Source organism: Grus americana, chromosome 17 (genome assembly GCF_028858705.1).
Source record: "Grus americana isolate bGruAme1 chromosome 17, bGruAme1.mat, whole genome shotgun sequence".
NCBI classification, from domain to species: Eukaryota; Metazoa; Chordata; class Aves; order Gruiformes; family Gruidae; genus Grus; species Grus americana.
The window spans coordinates 9,253,571-9,274,207 of NC_072868.1; the positions used below are offsets into that span (position 1 = coordinate 9,253,571).

At 64.5% G+C, this 20,637-nt stretch overlaps 2 protein-coding genes across 3 annotated transcripts; both read right to left on the minus strand.

Annotated features, from left to right (window-relative positions):
- Positions 1–838: 838 nt before the first annotated feature.
- Positions 839–5,212, minus strand: CCM2L (CCM2 like scaffold protein). 2 transcript variants are annotated; one of them, XM_054845379.1, is made up of 10 exons: positions 5,085–5,212; positions 4,627–4,794; positions 4,205–4,288; positions 3,888–4,071; positions 2,693–3,147; positions 2,441–2,576; positions 2,235–2,298; positions 1,934–2,084; positions 1,617–1,755; positions 839–1,394 (listed from the first exon to the last, which is right to left on the minus strand). In XM_054845379.1, the coding sequence occupies exons 1-10, from the start codon at positions 5,112–5,114 to the stop codon at positions 1,117–1,119; spliced, it is 1,689 nt and encodes a 562-aa protein (XP_054701354.1). In that variant the 5' UTR covers positions 5,115–5,212; the 3' UTR covers positions 839–1,116. The 2 variants fall into 2 exon arrangements, with proteins under 2 accessions (XP_054701354.1, XP_054701353.1); XM_054845378.1 differs by having other exon boundaries at positions 1,934–2,081; positions 5,085–5,187.
- Positions 5,213–6,229: 1,017 nt separating this feature from the next.
- XKR7 (XK related 7) lies at positions 6,230–16,335 on the minus strand. The gene is made up of 3 exons (XM_054845450.1): positions 15,905–16,335; positions 9,993–10,192; positions 6,230–9,891 (listed from the first exon to the last, which is right to left on the minus strand). The coding sequence occupies exons 1-3, from the start codon at positions 16,333–16,335 to the stop codon at positions 8,939–8,941; spliced, it is 1,584 nt and encodes a 527-aa protein (XP_054701425.1). The 3' UTR covers positions 6,230–8,938.
- Between the last annotated feature and the right edge of the window lie 4,302 nt (positions 16,336–20,637).

Below are 20,637 nucleotides of genomic sequence, written 5' to 3' on the forward strand. Positions count from 1 at the left end.
GCAGGTAGCCTCAGTATCCCCCTGCCCACGCACCAGCCTGGGGCTGAAGCTCCATCCCATAGCCCCTGCCGAGGGACATTGGCGGGGGGACACTGGCCATGGGACATTGGCTGGGGGACAGTGGCCGGGGGCCATCAGCAGGGGACCAGCCGGCTGCAGGGGAGAGCACTGCCTCGTCCCTCGGCAGCCAGAGGGCTGCAGGGCGGCACTGCAGGAAATCGGGTCCCGGGGCAGGAACTTCCTTTTCTGAAACACCCGCGGCCCCGCAGCTGGCCGGGTGTCACAGGGACATCGCTCACAGGAATGGGGGCTGGCTGCCCGTGGCATGGCCTGCATCTCAGAGTCCCCCAGCACCCAGCCCTGCCCTCGCACTGCGGCCCTCAGCAGCAGGACGGGGGACGCTGGACTGACAGTCCCTGCTCAAAGCATCCCCAGGGCTGCGGGGGCTCTTGGGTGCTTTCCTGGCAGGAACAGTCTTCCCTGCCGCTCCCCCCATGTTGGAAGGCAAATGCTTTACCGGGGTGTGCCCAGGCAGCAGCGTGTCAACTGTGGCCACCAGCCCCCCCCATCCCAGCACACCCTCACTGGTTCCCCACGTTCCTCTGAGCTCCGTGGAGTCCCGCACTGCCAGGAGTGCCTTCGGGGCCAGCCCAGCACAGTCAGGAGCTCCCCGACTCTGGGAGTGACCTGCGTGTGGCACCAGGGTGGACAGCATGCCCAGCCCAGCAGTGGCACGGTGCCTGGCAGGGCTGCAAGCAGCCCCCTCATCCCATCCTGCGCCCCACCACAGCTGCACCCCCACCCCATGGCCTTTCCTCAGGGAAGAACCTGCTCCACTCCCAGCCCTGGCATTTAATTGCAATCTGCAGAAATTACAGCACACGACGCTGCCAGCCAGGGGCTCCCCCGCCTCCATGGCTGCCTTGGGATGCCATCAGCCCTGCTGAGAGCTGCCAGGGCTGTGCAGGGCCCCCGTCCCCTCACACAATGACAAAGGAGGGGACAACATGCCCCATTCCAGGCACTGGGGCAGAGCTGGGCACCCAGCAAGTCTAGGTTTGGAGGTGCAGCACCACATCGGTGAGCAGGGAGGGCCCACTGGGTTTCAGCACTCCCTCACAGGTAGTTGTCCTCTTCCTCCTCCTCCTCTTCCTCGTCCCGTGCCAGTGCCTCGATGTCATGGGTGATGTCCGTGATCATGCGGTTGAATGACTCAGACTCAGAGCGCAGGGACCAGCTGTCATAGCTGCGCACAGCCGAGGCCGACGTGTTGCTCATGCTGCGCTTGATGCGGCCGAAGCTGTCAGTGAGGATCCCGCCCTCCCGGATGCCGATGCTCTCCAGGAAGGTCTCAAAGTACCCAATGTCTTGGTCGGGGATGAAGGGCCTCATTCCTACCATGGGTACCGTGAACCTCGGGGTCACCCTGCCTGAGTGGGCAGCACTGGGGCACGATGCCAGCCGGCCCCACTGGCTGCTTGCAGGGGGGCTCATCCCATTCCGTACCCCATAGCAGTGAGGTCCCAATGCCCCCTGGAGCACACCCTGTCCCCAGGGGATGCATGGACATCACTAGGGTGACACAGGGTGGCTGCAGTGGGAGTCCAGACACTCACCCAGGAGAAGAAATTTCCTGCGGTCCCCGTAGAGGCGCAGGAGCTCCCCGCAGTAGTCCTGCACTGGCGTGCCCAGGCGATACTCACGGAGCAGGAGGGCGAACTGCTGGATCTCCTGTGGCGACAGCTTGTTGCGCAGCTGTGGGGACATGGGGACAGGTCCGGGCTGGGGACACCGGCAGTGCACAGCCCCAGGTCCCGCACTCCACACTCTGCCGCCTGCTCCCTGGTGTGGGGGGCTCAGACCAGCCCACTGCCCCCCCCCTCCCCAGCCACCGGCACCGAGCAGAGCCTGTCACCCATCCCCATGCCCGCACCGTCACCATGTAGTCCTGCAGCTGCTCCAGCCCTGCGCCACTCTGGTCACTGCCACTGCAGGCAGTGGCCAGGCTGTGGTGGGACTGATGGAAGGAGGGCGAGGAGGCACCGCTGTAATATGCTTCGAAGGTTTCATGGGAGTCGTTGCTGCTGGAGAATGGGGGTCAGCGGGTCCCAGCACCCTTCATATGCCTGGCTGCCCCCCCCCCGCTGCAAACACCCACCACCAGGCAGGGCTGGGGCATCTCTGCAGCTGGGATAGGCACCCATCCTCTGCCCCTTGGGGGGAGCCAGACTCACAAGGAGCTGCAGCAGCTGAAGTCAGCGTCATAGCCGTATGTCCCATCCGTGCGGCAGCTCTCACCTGGGGAGGGAGAGCCAAGGTCTGAGAGTGAGGCCAAGCCTCTGCTGTGGAACCTGCCCCCCACGCTGTGTCAAGCACACCCTTGCTTGTCAGCCCTGTGCCGCCCTGCTCAGCATCCCCGTGCCCGTCCCCGGTCACTCACTCCTGCTGGAGAGCCAGGGCCGTGTGGGCGTGGAGGTGTAGTGGTACCCGGCGCGGTCCACGCACTCGATGCTCTGGTCCCCATAGATGATCTGGAAGACCTGGCAGATGAGCGCACAGGACTCCTCGGCGGCGTCCTGCAGCGGGAGGGAGGGAAGGAGCGTGGGCAGCCGGGCGAGAGGGTGCCAGTGGGTGGCCGGGTGCCGGTGGGTGGCCATGTGCCGGTAGGCGGGCACATGCCGGGACCGCTCACCCTGTTGGGCACGGCGAGGATGATGAGGTTGGAGTAGGCGTCGGGGCAGGGCTCCTGAGGGTCCAGGGGGTTGCTGCCGGCGTGCCGCCGCTCCCAGCTGCCAAAGCCGGTGCCGCGCTCCCAGCTGCCCCCGGCGGTGCCGGTCCGCCGCCGCTCCCAGCTGCCGCCGCAGGGCTGCCGCCGCTCCCAGCTGCCCGAGGGCCGCCCGCGCTGCCGCCGCTCCCAGCTGCCGCCCCGCCGCCGCTCCAGGCTGCCGCCCTGCCGGCCCTCCTGCCCCCCCCGCGCCGCCCGCCAGTCCAGGCTGCAGATGGTGTGCCGCCGCTCCATAGGGCCCCCCAGCCGCCCCCCCTCCGGCCACGAGCCCCCCGGCCGCTTCTCGGCGGGGAACGCCTCCGGCACGCCGGCCGGGGCCGCCTCGGGGTGCGCTCCGGCGGGGACCGGGTCCACTCCCAGGCCTGGGACAGCGAGGAGAGACTGGGCATCAGGGCGGGGGGCTGCGCTGCTCACCCTGCCCGGCCCCCAGGCCCTGCCCTGACTGCCCCGTCCCACCGGCTGGGCGGGATGCAGAGGGATGGGGGGGGGGGGCGGGACGGGGGACACCAGTGCGTTGAGGACAGTGGGGCTGCAGTGGGGCTGGGGCAGGGGGATTAGGGGCAGAGAGTCAGGGGGATTAGGGGCAGCAGGGCAGGGGATTAGGGGACCGCTCCGTCTGCAGGCTGGAGCTCAGCCTGGCGCAGCCCCCTCCCCGGGGACTCTGCCTGCGGCTGGCAGCTGGGCCCGGGTTTGCTGATCAAAGCTTGGGAGACCCTGCGCCCCTCTGGGGCTCCGTGGGCGGGGAAGGGACAGGGATGGGGGTCCCCAGCCTCCGCTCCTCCTGCCATTAAAGGCAACTGGGGCTGGGAGCGCAGCTGGGACCTGCCTGCCTGGGCAGTGGGGAGACCGAGGACAGATAGCCCTACAGAGCAGGGATGGTGGGGGAGCCTGAGGCAGTGCCCCCTCCGGCCCTGGGGAAGCAGACCCCCGACGAGCTGGGGGGACAGTGCGGGCTTTCATGCTTGGCCTGTGCTGCCGCCCTGGCTGAATCTGGCACCTCCCCATCACCCCTTAGGCTCTGCCCCCCCCCCCATGCCCTGGGCACATCGAGCTCTCAGGGCCAGCTGTGCCATGGCCGGTAGCCCTGGCTGGACACCCGCACCGGTTTTGAGGATGAGGAGGTGCAGGGCGTCATCGCGCAGGTAGGATGCAGCAGCGATCTCGTGGGTGGGGATGCGCAGGATGAGCTCCTCATTGTCACGCCAGGTGAGCAGGAGGCAGCGTGCAGAGAGGCTGAGGATGCTGTCCTGCTCTGGCGTCGTCTGCAGTGGCAACTCTTTCAGCTGCTGCAGGGGCAGAACAAGTGCCAGGGGTGTGGGGCACCCAGCATTGTGGGGCACCTGGTGGCATGGGGCACCTGGCACCCATCCTCTGGGCAGTGCAGGAGGGGCACACTGGGGGTGTCAGGACCCCTCTTACCCTGGCTGTGTCCAACAGCTGCAGCACCTCATCCCGGCTGGAGGGGTTAAGGGAGGCTGTCACCCATGTCAGGTGGCCTAAAAACTGGGGGGGGCACAAAACCCAGGGCAGCGTGGGGAGGCTGGGGCCAGGGGACTGGGGCTATGCATGCTCCCCACCCCATGGCCCAGAGCCTCCCCCAGAGCACCCACATCCACACGGGCAGGATGCATCTCCTTGGGGTGCCAGGATACCCTGCAATGGGTCTTCCCTGCACCCTCAGCCCACCCTTCCCCTCCCTGGGTGTTGCCTGGGCAGGAAGGGGACCAGGACCCTCCTGGCCACTGCAGGTGGTGACCCTCTGCATGGTGCAGTGGCCTCGTCCCCCCCACTGTGCACAGGTAGGGACCCCGGGCATCCCTGGAGACTCCCCACCCCCTTACCTTCACTTCCTTCTCCACGTAGTCATGCAGCAGGATCTGGGGGTCAATCAGGTAGTCAGGAGGGTAGAGGGGCACCGAGTGTAGTGGCCGCCGGTAGACGCTGCTGCGGAGTGCCGGCCTCCGAGTCGCCTTGGGGAAAACCAGCCGCTTGATGGGCGACACGAAGCCCTGGCAGGGACAATGGGCACGGGAGACGTCAGCACCAGGCACCCAACCCTGGCATCCATGCATGGGGTCTGCAGGCACCCGGTGCCCAAGGAGGGGCTGGCAACCTCTCTGCTCGCTGGCCCAAAATTTGCACCATTTGGGCTGTTTGGGGGGCAGTGGGTGGGGACCCCACCTCTCCCTGCTGTGCCGCAGGAGGGGGTGCAGGGCCTCCTTTCCCAGCATCTCTGTGCATCTCGCGTGCTCCCACCCTCCCGCCAGCCCCCCAGGACACCAGCCCCAGGGCCACGCACCTTCTTTCCCTTCTTGGCCTCACAGTCCATGGTGAGGCTGTGGCGGTGCCTCCCGGCATGGCCGCCCCCACCGCCCTGCTCGGCGCCGCTGCGTTTTCCTGTGTCGGAAACTCCACCAGGATGGCTGGGATGTGAGTTCCTGCCCCTCCTGGGGGGTGCTGGGACTGGGCTGGGCTGGGCTGAGCTGGGCCTGGGACTGGTGCTGGTGCTTGGACAGGACTGGGACTGGGACTGGGACCAGGACAGGTTCTGGGACAGGACTGGAACAGGGACTTGGACTGGGGCTGGGACTGGGACTGCAGCTGGAACTAGGACTGGGCCTGGACTGGTACTTGGGCAGAAGGAGGGGCTGAAGTAAGCTGGGATGGGACTGGAGCAGGGGTTTGGACTGGGACTGGTGCTGGTGCTGGTGCTGGGCTGGAAGTAGGGCAGGGACTGGGGTTGGGGCTGGAATTTGGGCTGGGACCGGACTGGGATTTGGGCAGAGGCAGGGACTGAAGTAGGCTGAGATGGGACCAGAGCAGGCGCTGGAGCTGGGGCTGGGGGTGCCTGCAGAGCAGCTTCTGCCCCTCGCTGCCGCAGGGCTCCCCCCAGGTCTGGGGCCAGTTCCGCTGCACTGTGACCCCACGTCAGCCCCATCCTCACGGAGCAGCACTGGGGGCTCCCAGCCCTCACTGCCCCATCCTGCCTGGCCTGTGTGGGGCCCTGGCATGAGGAATGGCACCAGCAGGAGCCTGTGCAGCTGCACCCAGCACCCTGTTCCCACAGCCACCCATGGGGCCCGAGCCCCCATGGGTCGGGGAGTCAGCCAGGGATCGGGGCCTCCGGCAGGGAGGAGTTTGGCCCAGCAGCGCTGGCGACAGGGCTGTGTCCAGCAGCTTCCTCCCCAGCATGCTGCATCCTGCCCGCGCACCCCTTCCCTGCCGACTGCCACACCGAGTCCAGCACCGGCCAGGGCCACCGTCACTGGATGGGCAACATCGCTGCAGCCATCCTATTCCATCCCCCAGCATCCCCGAGCACCCCGGGAGGCAGGGGCAGCATCCTGCCCCACTGTGGAGCCCAGGGTATGGGCCGGAGCTGCTGGCAAGGACAGGTTCCCGCAGGCAGGGCTTATTGAAATGAATTTAATATCTCATGTTGCAGCAAAATTAAAAATATACAAAAAGTTTGTGGTATACAAAAAAGTCTCGGTACAGACCCCGGCCTCCCGCTCACCCCCGCCCACGCCGAGGGTCCCAGAGAAGAAGGTGGCACACAGAGTATTTACAGTACGTGACAGCGGCCGCCAGGTCCCGGTGCTGGGTGGGACCAGAGAGGTGGCCAAGACCCGCCGGGACGCAGCCCCCCAGCAGCCCCCGTCAGGAACAAACGGCCCCGGCCCAAACCTCTCCCTGCTCCCTGAAGCCGGGGCGGCCCCGCTGCCACCCCTGGGGTGACACCCCCCTGGGGACCAGGACCGCCGTCCCCAGTGGGAGCTCCCCTAGAGCTGCCCCCACCCCACAGCGCCCCAGGTCCCGGTCCCAGTGGGCAGGCGCCGCCATCCCAGTGCTGCCGCCGGCACCGGGGCGCTGGGTTTGGCTTCCCCTGCGGCAGGGACGAGACCGAGCTGCGGGGCTGGGAGCGGGTCCCACGGCCGCCCTGTGCCCCCCCCCCCGCGGCCCGGTCCCCCTTGCCAAGCAGGGCAGCACGGTGCAGGCAGAGGCTCGGTGCCGCCTGCCGCTGCCGAGATCCCCACCCGGAGCAGCCCAGGGCTGAGGGTACCGTGGCTTGAGTGCATAGAAAAGTGTCCCTCTGTCCCGCCGGCGCGGCCCCGGGGTCCCCACGCAAACCCCGGGGGTGAAGGGCATGGGGGGGGTGGTGCAGGTCACCCCGATCGGGGCTCGTCTCTGCCCTTGGGGGAAATGGGGAGAGGGGATGGGGCCGGGGGAAACAGAATTGCCGCCCCACACCGGTCCCCGGTCCGCATGCAGCCCATCCCTGGTGGCTTCCCAGCTCTGTGAGCAGGACCCGGTGAGGAGCCACCGCCCCCAGGGCACCGCTCGGTGCCTGCAGGGGTGAGCCCCGGCCCCGCTCCCCCCGCCGCTGCCCCCGACCTTCCCTGAGGAGAAGAGACCCCCCCCCGCAGAGCCACCCCATGCCCAGTGCTGCCCCCGGCACAGCTCAGCACCCACCGCCGGGGGTCTGCCCGTTACCAGCAGAGAGGGAAGGGTGCAGGTCACGGCCGGCCTGGCTTGCTGCCCAGCCCCAGCCATGCTCTGCACCCTACTCCAAAACAGTTTCCGAGGCTTCCAGTTAGCACCAGTTAGCACCAGTGACCCCAGCAATGGCCTGCCCCAGCCCGCTGTCACCTCGGCCTTCCAGCTACAGAGAAATGGGAAAAAAAAAAGCAACGTGATGCCACCGACACCGTGCACCCACCCATCCTGGCTGTGCCACGGGGCCCAGCACCCACGCCGTCCCTTGGGGACTCCATGCCCCGGCCCAGTGGGTGGCAGCCAGAGCCATTCCCAGGGGCGGCTCCCCACACCAGCCCTCCCTGCAGCCTGCACGGTGCCTCGTGGGGTGCTGCGGTGCCTGGTGGCACGGCTGGATGGTGGGGCAGCCCATGCTCCCCAGCCTGGGGCAGGGCTTGGCACCGTGGCACGGGGCAGCTGGAGGCCGGGACCCTGCAGGGCTGTTGTGGGGGGTGCAAGGGGCACGGGGAAGGCACAGGGGCCATGGGTGCAGGGGCAAGGGGCCGGGGTGGTGCATGGCTGTGGGGTCCAGCAGCTCCCCTGCCCTGCAAACCCCTGCCAGCACCCTGCACACACACACGCACACACACATATGCTTGGGACATGCCTGGCCCCAGGGGGACAGGGTACATTCAGCACAGCCCTTCAGGCGGGGGCACGCCAACGAATCCGGGCAGGACCAGGGACACATTCAGACCCGGAGCCCAAGGCAGCCCCACTCCTCTGGGGAGGCAGGGGCAGGCAGGGGCAGGCAGGAGGAGGCAGTGGAGGTAGAAAATGTCACACAAAATGCCACCGTTCAGGTGAAAATAAACCCGATGAGATGAAGCGGTTCCCATGGGGACAGGGGGGATGATGGCTTGCAGCTGTCTCGGCCAGAGCCAGGGGCCCAGCTCGGAGGCAGGGGGAGCAGGGTCTGTGCCCACCTACAGGGCCCCCCCCGGGCCAGGGGCTGCGGTCCCAGGGAACCAGGGACTCCGTGAGGTTGGGGACATGGCTCGACCTTGAGCCGGGGGACTGAGGATGGAGATGAAGGTGCTCCCCCGGCGACGTGCTGCAGAGTGTGGGGGAAGCAGGAGACATGGGGGGTGGCTGGACCCTGGCTATCCCTGTCCCAGCTCCCTGGGGGTGATGAGCCCCACACACACCCCGGTGCAGCCACGCTCCAGCCCCATGGCGCTGCTGTGGCACAGACACCCGTGTCACTGTGTGCTGCCCACCTGGGCCGCACCATGCCCCACCGTGCCCCAAGTCCCTCTCAGCTGCCAGCCCAAGACCGGGGCGCCCCCAGTCCCCATCCTGCACCACTGACATGGCCGAGTGCTGCAGGGCTGCAGCACCCACCGCCTTGGGCTCAGGCACCGGTGAGGTATTTTGGCAAGGACGAGCCCCGGGGGGAGCCGGGGCAGCCGCCGTGGCATGGGATAGGGGTCTCAGCTGTGGGAGGGCGGCACGGGGGGGATAGCACCAAGAGACCTCCCCAGCCCCCGCCCGCGGGGCGCTCGGCGTGGTGGCACAGCAGCACCAGCAAACCCAACGGAAAGGCAAATGGCTGCAAAGACACAGGGCGGCCAGGATGGCACCAGGAGGGCCCCGCCATGGCCCCTGCCCCCCGCTCTACACGGTGGTCTCATACTCCAGCACCTCCTGGGGGGCACCGGGGGTGCGGTACTGCAGGCGCGGGGTGGTGGGTGACGCGTACTCCAGTGCCAGGATGGTCTTCCGCAGGCGCCGGTCGATGAAGTGGGCGTCCCAGGCCGGGTACTTCTTCCTGGGCAGGTCAATGCGGATGACGGGCCCCTCTGTCCGTGGGGCGCGGGCGGCCGGTGCCGGCGGGGGGCAGGGTCTCACCTGGAAGACGGGCACGCAGCTGTCCCGCTCCCCCGGTGCCCCGTCCCGCTCCCCCCCTGTAGTCCGCGGCAGTGAGCGGGGGGGGCTGGTGATGGCGTCTGTGGGGGACCCCGGTGCCGGGGCCGGCCGCTGCCGGAAAATGCAGCCCCCAGCATGGGGGCCGAACATGGGGCCATTGGGGTGCAAGAGGCAGTAGTAGATGAACATAAAGAAGATGCCAAAGGCGAAGCTGGAGCTGACCACGCAGACAAGGATTAAGGCGTCAAAGTCGGAGGTGGTCTTGCGGTCGTAGTAGAGGAACCAGAGGACGGTGAGGGCAGCGTTCTCCGACAGCGTGATGACGTAGTAGATGCACATACGGTAGCGGCTCCGTCCCTCCTTGACATTGAACCAGCAGAAGATGTAGATGATGCCTACCACCATGTTGTAGATGATCTCCTCCCACTTGGACATGCAGAAGTCTGTCTCGCCCTGGATGATCCAGAAGGTCATGATGCACCAGTGGGTGACAATGAAAATGCCGAAGTAGAGCTGGAACACAGAGGCAAAGAGGGCGAAGGCAATGGCACGGGCGGCGATGGTGAAAAGGTGCCACAGGATCTGCACCACAGCTCCCTTGTAGGACATGGGCATCTTGTCCTCCCGCGAGTCCCGCAGCACCTTCTGGTAGGAGGCAATCATCCATGCCAGGGAGACCAGCGAGGCCGAGGCCGAGAACCCTGTGGGCAGAAAGCAGGGAGGGGCAGTGAGAACCTGCAGCAGCCCAGGGTTTCCCCCTCCAGCTATCCCCGTCCCCCGCTGTGGGGGCCATGTTCCTTACCCTGCAACGGCTCGATGCTGTTCTGCTGCACCATGATGCTGAGCTGCAGCACGAGCTGAGGTGCACTCTTCAGGAAGGTCTCCAGCAGCCGCAGCATGCTGATGTCCGCGCTCTCAAACATCATCCGCCAGTAGAAGTGCCGGCGGCGGTGCTCAGCCTGCCACCGGCTCTGCAGCCCCAGGTACAGCGTGCGGAGGTACCTGTGTGAGGGGGGGCAGGAGGGTGAGAGGAGCCCCCGCTGCCTGGGTGGCCAAGCTCAGGCATGCCCCATGACCACTGCCAACCCACTCCAGCGAGCACTTCCCCCCTGATTTGGGGCCATGGAGAGCTCCCCACACCAAGGGTGCAGTGCTGAGCACATCTCTGTCCCACCTCGGGGCCCCAAGATGCCGGGAAGGGGCAGCTTGTGCAAAGCCGCTCAGCACCCTGCTGCCCCGGGGCTCACCTGGCCATCATCCCCCTGCCCACCCAGCCGTCGCCCCACTCCTCCGGCCCCCGGTGCTGCCCCTGTGCCCTCTGCCCCCTCGCAGGGTCTGGCTCGCACCCACAGCTAGGGATCCCACCCGCAGCCCTGCTCTCCGGTCACCTGTGGATTTGGGGTGCCCTGGCTCCAGCCCAGCACCACATCCGGCTGCTTCTCAAAGGGGATATTTTTGTCCCAGCTGGCGCAGAGCCCACCCCGCCTCCCCCTGCCCCGGCCAGGCCGAAGGCACCAGCTGGTCATGCCGCGGTGCCCGCAGGAAGCACCCGGGTGCTTGTGCCGGTGCAGCCTCGGCTCTTGGCAGGGCTGTGGGTGCAGGCACACGCCAGCCTCAGCCATCTGGTTGTCAGCCGGGGGTCAACGGAGGTCTGCGTGGCACCGACGCATGCACCGGCTGAGTCACTGCCACCAGGGACCCCTTCCTGTGGCACAGGGCCAGATCCGGGCACCGCAGGAGGGGACACTGGACCGGACGGGCAGGGCATCCCCGGGCAGTCCTGCCTGTACCACGGGCCGGCAGCTCCGCTGCCTCAGGGGTGGGAGGGAGCCAGACAAGGAGGAAAATAGAAAGATGAAGCGGGAGGACATTGGGCCATAAAGCTTCCTCCCAGCTGAGTAAAACTGTCATGCAGAGCGACGGCCTCTCCATCAGCTCCAGAAAGCGCTGCCAGCCGACTCCATTAGCCTGGAGTGCGGGAGAAACCCTGATCCCAGCACTTTCAGCTCATCCGTCAGCAGGAGGAGACAGGAGCCGGCCCTGCTCCTGCTGTGGGGGCAGCCAGGTGCTCCCACCCCCCGGCTGCACAGCCCCAAGACCACAGTGGCTCACATCTCATCAGCTGGGGCCACCGAGGCCTCCCTGCCACCCCGCTGCCATCTGCTCCTGCCCCGGGCAGCCCCACCGACCCCCTTGACATGCGGGAGGGCAGGGTGGGCACGCTGGTCCCACAGGGCTCCCGTGGTCCTTCCCGGCAAGGCTGCTGATGCCCCAGTGGCCCCATCGCTGCCTGCCCATCCCCTCCTGACTACCCTGCTGGGAGCCCCAAAAAGCCCCTGCCAAGAGCTGGCTGCCAGACAAGACATTGCTGTCATCAAATAACGTGATTTTAATAGTTCCGCCGATGGCTGCAGGGGCCAGCCCACAGCCCCGCGGTCAGCCCAGCTCCTGGCCCCCCCCAGCTCCTTTGTGCCGGTGTCAAAATGATGCTTTAACCTCCACGTTGCGGGGAGCAGCTAATTTTAACCTTTGCTGCGGCCCGTCACTCACTGCTTGGGGGAAGAGACTGCGGCCGCCTGGCTCCCGGCTCCCAGCACAGATTTGCACCCCGGTGCCACCTGCTCGTGGCCAGCCAAGCCAGCACTGCCATCGCAGCACCACCATGGCCGCTGCCCCCCAGCTCCTCTCCCCACCAGACGCCTCTCCCAGCACTGCAGAAGGGCCTGGGGATGGACCCCCCTCGCTGGCAGGGTATGAACCAGGGGATGGTGTCTGGATGGAGGGCACAGCGTAGGGGGAAAGCAATGGGAGAAGCGATGCAGAGCCCAGGATGCCGCAGAGCATCACTGCTGGTCCCAGGGCACCCATGCGCAAATGAGGCCCGGGCACCAGCGACCTCGTGCTCTCCCTGTAATCAGCCTCACTAATTGGGCTTGTCAGCACCGTGATCCCGCTGTCTGTGGCGCACAGACCCCCCCCGCCACGCACAGACCCCAGAGCCGTGCCATCCCCGCAGCACAGCCAGCAGCTGCCGTGTGCCGGCTCTGGCTCCTCAGCTGCTCAACAAGTGACCTGCGGCCTCCCCCAGCTTTTGACAGGGGCACAATTACTCTCCCATCTTCCCATCAGCTCCACAGATCTCATTAAAATGAGATTTCATCTCCCATCAACTTGCCAGAATGAAATGTTGATTCTTATTTGTTATGCATTTGATCATCCCATGGTATTTCAGCCCAGAGAAACATCCCCACGCTGACAGCACACGGCGAACGCTTACCAACCAAGCGCCGCAGCAGCTGCATGGGAAATACAGAATCAATCACTTGAAAAAAAAATCATTTAATTTTCAAAAAACTGATGATGAGACAGAAACCGACCGCGAGAGCTCTCAGGGCTAATTGCTCCCTCCTTTGTATTACAAAGAGTAATCCAACAAAACCCCTGCAGCAGGAAGGTGGTGGGCTCAGGCGGGTGCCAGGTTTGCCAGAGCCCCACTATATCTGGGTTTGCTGGACCCTCACCATGGCCAGGTTTGCCAGAGGCCCACCATGGCTAAGTTTGCTGCCGGCAGCACTGTTTGCCTCCAGCTCCCAGTTACTGACCCTGGTTTTCAAGTGTTGGAAGAACGAAAGTGTGAGGAGAAAAGCCCAGCCCTGGTTATAATCAAATCTGCTATTATCGTCCTCAGATGGAAAAGGATGAGAGACCCCCCCAGTCTAAGAGTGAGCGATATAGAGTATGATTTTCCTAGAAGGTAATTTGGGATATCATCCCTTAATCCTTTATTTAAACATGGAGAAAATTGCTTTCCTGTTGCAGCCATTTTAATCCATTACACATCCCGCCAAGTCAGGTCATCAGGGAGAGCTGCACGTGCGCCTGGCTGGCATGTCACCGCACCGATTAAAGCCCCTGCATCCTGCCACCCTGCTGAGTTCCAGGAGTGCTCAGGGGAAGGCTCATTCCAGCCCTAAAAATCCCCCTGTCCCGCACACGGGGGCCAGGCAGGGACCCCCAGCAAGAGCCCCAACCCTGGCTCTGGGCCCCGCAGTGGGACAAGCTGACACCCCAAAGCTGGGCACTTCCAGGGCTGAGAGGGCTCCTGCCCCCGAGCAAAGCGGGGAGCAGAGGGGCCAAGGGGGGGGAACCTGCGGGTTCCAGCTCTGCTGCCCCTCATGAGCCCACCCAGGGAGCTGCTGAGGGCGTCCACGCCCCATGGGGCTGCCACCAAACTGGCATCAGGACCGAGGGGTGACACAGGGTCCCCAAGCCAGCAGAGGATGGGGGGACACAGGCTGATGGGGGGTTTTCAGGAAGGAACTGTGGGTGGAGAGGGCACCCCGGGTCCAGCCCTGGTGACCCCCGGGCAGCCAAACCAGGTGTGACCCTGGGCTAAAGCAGACATGGGGGCACAATGGGCACAGGCAGGGCTGTCCCCAGTGCAACGGGACCCGCAGAGACACACCAGCCAGCTGCCAGCCCACGGAGGTGGCAGGGGAGCCCTGGCACGCTGCTGGGTGGGAGGCACGCATGGCGTGCACAGCATCCCTTCCCTTCGGTGTTTCTTTGGTGAAAAAGCTGGTGACTTTTTGCAAGCAGAGCAGATAACAATTCCTGAGCTGCAAAACCATCCAAGAAGCAGCCTCTGAGTGTGGGCCCACGCCGCTGCTGCTTACACGAGCACATGGTCACGCAACCGGCACTGTCTCCGGAGAGCATCCATGGCGGAGCATTTGCATGTGCATCATGAACGCTCTGATGACAACTAACTTCAGCAGCTTCTCACAGCAGCTTTAATTTGGGATAATCTCAGAGTTAGTGCTGAGAGCTGGCGTGCCTTTGTGCCCCGTATTTTTGTGATTTGGGGGTCTTCGTCACAGCTGGGGATCAGAGCTGCACAGCGGTGGATTTGGTAGGGGTGAGACATGCTGAGGTGATTGCAAGGCAGGGAGGAGGGGAGAGTAAATTGGGGAAGGAGGAGATGTTTGGCAAGGGGCATGGTGTCCTGGCCAGGGAAAAGCCTTCCCTTCACATGCAGCATTTATTCAACACTTCCTTAACTGCCACATCCACCTGCACCGGATCCAGCCTCACTAATGGGTTTAGCAAACTGCATTTAACTGGTCACCCGAGCTAATCCCAAATCCCGAGATTAGAAAGAGCCTCAGCTGCAGCTTCAGACCAACATGTCCTGGAGGGTCGGTGCTAAGAGTTACTGCTTTAATTGGCTTAAGAGCCTCCGTGGTGCAGCAGATCAGGAGAGCATGGCTGACACCACCGGGAGCAAAGCCCCTGACCACAGCCCGGTCCCAGCTCAGGCCAGGATCAGGCAATTGCCCACAGGGTGCCAGAGCCAAGGCCAGCTGCAGGCAAGCTCAGCGACCGGTGGGCCAGAGAGCTCCCATCCTCTCCCTCACCAGCTCCTCCAGCACATTAGGCAGGGTTTGCACCCATCCTGCAGTCAGCAAAGCCTGAGAGCTGCCATGGGGATGGAGTGGGATCAGGGAGGGGCAGGCGGTGGCTGTGGTGGAGAGGGAAGGAGCAGGAGCCTCTCTAGCACGGTGCACGCTGCACTGTGAAACAAAGTTAGACATCCCAGGAGCATCCCAGGAAGAGCAGCAGAGGAACGAATGCATGCAGACAACAACAGGGAGTTGAGGGGCCTCTGTACTACAGTAGCTCAGGAGGGGAAACAGCACCGAAACCCGAGCCAGGAGCGCTGCCTGCTCAGAGCATTGTTCCGGGAATTTGCTATTGTCTCCACTCCCCTCCCAGCATCAGCCTCCCCAGGAAGCAGCTCGATGTCAGGGCAACAGCTCTTCCCTGGTGTCCAGAGGATGGAACCCGGTAGAGCTGGGAGGGAGCGGTGCTGGCTCCATGGCACAGGGGAGGAAGATGCCGATAAACCATCAGCTCAGGCTTTGGAGGGTCTGCAGAGATGCAGGCAAAGGGCCTTCAACCTGCCTGAGTCTGCCAAGCTGTCATTCACCCTGCCTGCAGAGCCTGCCTTTCCCCAGGCCCAGGAAGGGTCAGGCAGCAGAAATGCAGCCCCGGTGGGGAAACCTGGCCAGGCTGGGGACAAATGGCACCTCCTCACCCATGACCCCACAGACTACAGTGAGCTCTGAGCAGGAGCACGGGAAGGCACCTGGGAGGAGGATCTGAGCCTGAGGTGTTCAGTGCCCAACAGAAGCACTACACACCCCCTGGGACGCAGCTGCCATGGCCAGACAGGCCCCCCAGCAGGCCCAGCACCACCTGGCTGCGGGGACAGCAGGCCTGTGCCACCCAGCTGGGCTGCAGACTCCTCACACCAGCTCCTGCCCACACCCACGTCTCCTGCCCACATCCACCTGCACCCACAGCTCCTGCCCACACCCACCCACACCCACAGCTGGGCTTTGCTGGGGGCTCTCCCCTGCCACCCATCCTGCTGTGGCTGCAGAAGGATTGATCCTCATGCCCCCCCCAGCCACTTGAGCCCCTGCTGCTCCTCACCATCCCCACCCACTTCCCCCCCATGCCCTGCCGTCCCTACCACTGTCCTCCATGCTGCACCCTGTAATCCCCACCCATGTCCCCGCTGCACCCTGCCACTCCCTCCAGCCCCAACCTGGCTCCATGACCCCCGGCGTGCCTCCAGACCCGCTCCAGCTGCAGCAGGTGGATGAGACCCTGCGGCAGCCCCATCCCGGACCCCCCGTCCCCCCGTACCTCCAGACCTGCCCCAGCTGCAGCAGGTGGATGAGGCCCTGCAGCAGCCAGACGCAGAGGCGGCAGCAGCCGCGGGGGCCGCGGGCGCTGTCCTTGGTGCTGCCGGCGCTGTCCTTGGTGCTGGCGGCGAAGTCGTAGACGAACCACCTGAAGCTGAGCAGCTGCACCACCAGCGAGGGCAGCAGCACGAAGAGCAGCGTCAGCCCGAACCACCACCGCTGCCCCCGCACGTAGTAATGGGCCGCCAGCCACAGGTCCGAGGCGCCGTCCGCGAAGCAGACCAGGAGGGCGCAGAGCACCCAGCAACCGTCCCGCAGCCGGTACCGCCGCGTCGGTGGGGCCGCGCCGCCTGCCCGCCTCTCGCCGCCGCCCTGCGGGCTCTCCAGCCGCACGGCCGGGCCGCCGCCGCCGCCGTCCGACTTCGCGGCCATGTTGTCGGGGGAGAGGAGGAGAAAGGAGGGAGCGGGAGAGACTTCCGGAGGGAGGACGGCGCCGCGGAGCCCGCCCCGGCAGCGCCCGCCCCCGCCGGCCTCGCCCCGCGCCCGCCGGCCGGCACCCGCCGCCCGGCCCGGCCCGGCCCCGCCGAGACACTCCCGACCGGCCCCGGGAGCCCTCCCCCGCCTCCACCGCTCCCCGGCCCGCCCCCGCCGCTCTCCCTCCGGAAAGGGCGGCCGCCGCCGCGGGGTCCCGGGGGAGTGCACGGTGCCGGTGGGCGCCTCCCCGCTCCACCCCCCGCGCCCCCCGCCGGGAAGGGCCGCCTGGCCCCCACCGAGCACCCGCCCGGTGCCAGCGGGTGCCTCCCCGCACCCCGCTCCGATCCCGGCGGAATGCCCCCAGGGCAGCGGCAATGTTGTGCGACACCCCCCACCCAGCTCGGCAAGGACCGGAGCTCCCTGGGTGGGTGCTGGGCGGCCTTGGGATCCCCCGGCCCCGAGTCTCAGCCCTCAGCCCAGGCAAGACCCTGCTCATGGGTCCGGCCCTGGAGCGGACCAGGGCAGTGTGAGCCCCCCATGGGCCTGGTGGATGGAGATGCTGCGGGTGCCTCTGCTCCCCCAGGGCCAGTGCAGGGACACAGGCCACCAGGCTCCTGCCCAAGGCAACCTGAGGGAGACCCAGCAGGGACCTGCTGGGATGGACCTGAGCCCTGCTTTAGAGGGAGAGTCCCAGCCCTGAGGAACCACACAATCAGGTGAAGTGCCAAGGTCTCCAGTTGGACCTGGGGCACTGGGGTTTGGGCCCATGTGTGCCCAGATGCTGCCCTGTTCCTCGGCTCTGCCCCACCATCTCTCTTCCTTTTGTTGCCTATCAGAGTTCAGATGCAGCATGTCTGGCAGAGCCAGGCAGCCCTGGGCTGGCTGGCAGTGTGAAGGGCTGGTACCCCCACAGGACACGTGCTCGCATGAGGAACAGCACTGTGCCGGCATCCCTGCCGCTGCTGGGAGGGAAAGGGCTTTTGCTCCTTTGCAGCATGTCTCCAGGGAGGGTGACTGCATGCAGGCAGCTGCCTCATGAAGGCAGCTTCAGCCCCCAGCCTAGAGGGATGGACTCTTTGCTCAGCTGTATTTAAGCCCCTGAGGCTCAGCCCCACATGTCTGCCTACAGAGGAGCCACGCGCGTGGCTGGAGCCTGGCCCACGGTGAGCACACTGCAGTACGCAGCGAGGGGGAGCGTATTTTATCCCAGGAAACACGGCCAACTTCCAAACTCCGCCCTGCAGAGCAGCGAGGGGGATCAGCACAAACTCGGGGTGAGTCTGGGTTCCTGATGCACAAAACCAAGGGAACAAGCGAGGAAGGGGGAAGGCGTTAGTCAGCACAAGGGAGCAGAGTCAGGCCCTCGGTGAGGCGCTCTCAGTGCTGCATGTATTATCATGGGTAATGCGACTTAAATACCTAACCTTGAGATGCTCCTGACAGATCCCCTCGATAAATGCCTGCCTGGGGGAGGGGACGTTCCCAGCATCCCAGAGCCTGAAGAAAGGAACCTTTCATCCACCGCCAGTCCGGGTCAGGGTCCCTTTGGAAGATGGGCTCTGCTGGCCAGAGCCCCCACTGATGCCTGGCCAGCCCCAGCCTTGTTTGGGCTCAGTCCCTGGGGAGTCTCTGTCCTGGCTGGGCAATGGAGCAGAGCTGGTGCCGCCACAATGGTGAGCATGGCACCATGGAGAAGGGACCTGGAAACCAGGGAGAGATGGACCCATCTTCCTTCACGGACCCTGAAATGCCCCTCTGAAACAGCAGCTAAACATCCCCAGCCTGAGAACATGGGGACTGTGGTTTGAAGTCTGATTTATCTTAACAACAGGCCCCAGCAGCCAGAGGAAAAAATGAGAGAGGAAAAAAAAAACTATAAACATCCCCAAAGTCTTCCCGTGCAGCTGTCAGCAGGCAGGCAGGGAGGGTTTCTAGCTGCATACATAAAAGTGCTGCAAGCAAGAAAAAGGAACATGCTGAAACCAAATCCTGCTCTTTCCACAACAAAATACACAGCAAAGCAAAGCATCCCTCAGCAGCGGGCGGGTGGGCGGTCCCTCTGACTGCCCGGTTCCCAGGAGGGCACATAAATGTATAACTGGTCCAAACAGACCTCTGGTCCCCAGGCTGAGCAGCTTCCAAGCAAAAGGCCTGCCCCTGGCGCCAGCTCCAGGAGGAGAAATCCATGATGATTTGTGGCTGTCTCAGAGCTTGGCTGGGGAGAGGCCCGCAGAGCACAGCACCAGCCACCACTTGCTGCCCTGTGAATGTTTTCCTGGTGTCTGTGGCTTTGTGATCCCTCCTGCCACGGTAGACTCAGCTGCAGCTTCCCCCATGCTTGTGCTGAGCTGGGCCTCCATTCCTGGGGAGAGGGGCCCCTCCATACACCCCAACATCCCTGGTAAAACCCTGCCTTCATTGCACTGTGTGTTACTGGCAACTCCAGACAGTCGCTGTGCTTCCCTCCACTGCTGCCAGCGCACAGGCAGCCCATCCCTATTCCTGTCCCCATCCCAGCCCCATCCCTTCTTCACAGGCTTTGAAAGCGCTCCCTTCCCCTCACCTCACTGGGCTGCTGGTGGAGGGAGTGGGAGGTTTCCAGCCCACTGAAGGGGACAGTCACCACCCAGCCAGGCCATTCTTCCCAAGCACCACCTCCAGCTTCAAGCTCTGCAGCCAAACCCCAGTCTCAAAAAGCTATGTCCGTGTGCGTGCAGCAGGACAGACGGCCAGGGCTTTCACTGCCCACAGAGCTTTTTGTCGCTGGTCTGAAAAATGTGTCCCCCCAGGAGGTAAATGTAGCTCCAGCTCTACTTAGGGTCCCAGCAGACATCATGAGAATCAGGTGCTCTTCTCTTCTGATCCCATCAAAGCAACAAGGATAAAATGCTGCCTTCATGGCAGGTAGAAAGCTGAAGCCAACCACTCAGCAGTGGACGCTGTGGTGCGAGGCTGCAGAAGAAAAGCAGACCAACATCCTGCACCCCATGTCCTGCATCCCACTCTGCAGCAGACCCCGGTGACCCTGTCCCGCTGCGACTCCGCAGGAGCCAACCCTGAGACGGTGGATGCGAAGCAGCTGGCCCCCAATCCAGTCTGCAGATCTCCAGCCAGCCGCCCCCACCAAAAAAGGAGCATTTTCCAGCATTGGCATCCAGCCCCAATCCTGCTGCGTCTTTTGGTTGATGTCAGGAAAAAATCCAACCCGAGTGTGAATCACTCCCAGCCTGGCCAGGATGCTGTGCATAAGTGCTCGCTTCCACCACTCCCCTGGAAGCTGCCTTATTTTAGCACACGCTGCCGCAGACGGAGGAGATCTCCCCAGTTAACTGTAACAAATGACCTTATGGGATTAGGGCCAGTAATCTTCTGATCTGGGTAATCTCCCTTAAAGGATTATTTGCCCACAGAAGTGTGGTGACCACTGGACAGCGCCGCCTTGCTCCCTCTGTCCCTGTCCCTTATGGTCCCCATGCGACCACCCCCATCTCCGACAGCCCGGAGGTGCTGCAGCACTGGGGATCACCATGCACCCTTTGGGGAGCTTCTTGCCAAGATGAGTCCCATGAAGGGCACAAGACAACGGGTCAGGTCACATCCACCCCCACACTGCTGGTGCCTCTCCTCTCCCCCAGCACACGCTCAGTGCCTTGGGCAGGTCACCGGGGCTTCCTCCCATAAAAGCACCGATCCAAGCCAAACTGGAGGTTTCTCCACCATCAATGAGGAAGCAACAGCATCACCGTCATCATGTGACACTGAGTGTCATTGCCAGGGAGGCAGCAACGGCTGCTTGGGGACAGGGCTGCATTTGGAAACCCGAGAGATGCTTCTGAGTGTCAGCACCCATTTGGTGAGCAGCAGAGCGGGCAGCGGTGCCCAGAGCAGAGGGAGTTGGTTGGACCAGTGCCGCTCCACCCCGACCCCAGGGCTCCAATGGACCAGCCCATACGAAGTACTTGCTCGTGACCAGCTCACAACAGCATTCCCCGGGTGGAGAAATGGCGTGGCCGGCTCTGCTGCAGGCAGGGACCCAGCAGCACCGGCTGGAGGTTACGACCAGGGAGCAGCCCCGGCTGGGCACTGCCATGCTGAAGGTCAGTCAATGCGTTCTGGGCAATTTCAGAGTGCAGAACCCCAGGCCAGCGTGCAGCACGTTATTACCAGTAAGCAGCAGGAGCGGGACCAGCACCCGTGCAGTGCCTGGGCTGGAGGGGAAGCAGGACTGGCAGCTCTGAGCTGGAAACCGGGCAGTTTTAC

Bases quoted from the DNA above. Each gene is read 5' to 3' on its own strand.
- CCM2L (XM_054845379.1), bottom strand. From the start codon at position 5,114: ATGGACTGTGAGGCCAAGAAGGGAAAGAAG. The intron at 4,289-4,626 runs GTAAGGGGGTGG...TGCCCCCCCCAG, and splicing joins ACGTGGAGAAGGAAGTGAAG to TTTTTAGGCCACCTGACATG. The intron at 2,085-2,234 runs GTGAGTCTGGCT...CCCATTCTCCAG, and splicing joins TTCAGCTGCTGCAGCTCCTT to CAGCAACGACTCCCATGAAA.
- XKR7 (XM_054845450.1), bottom strand. From the start codon at position 16,335: ATGGCCGCGAAGTCGGACGGCGGCGGCGGCGGCCCGGCCGTGCGGCTG. The intron at 10,193-15,904 runs GTACGGGGGGAC...CCCCTCACACAG, and splicing joins CAGCTGGGGCAGGTCTGGAG to GTACCTCCGCACGCTGTACC. The intron at 9,892-9,992 runs GTAAGGAACATG...TTCTGCCCACAG, and splicing joins CAGCATCGAGCCGTTGCAGG to GGTTCTCGGCCTCGGCCTCG.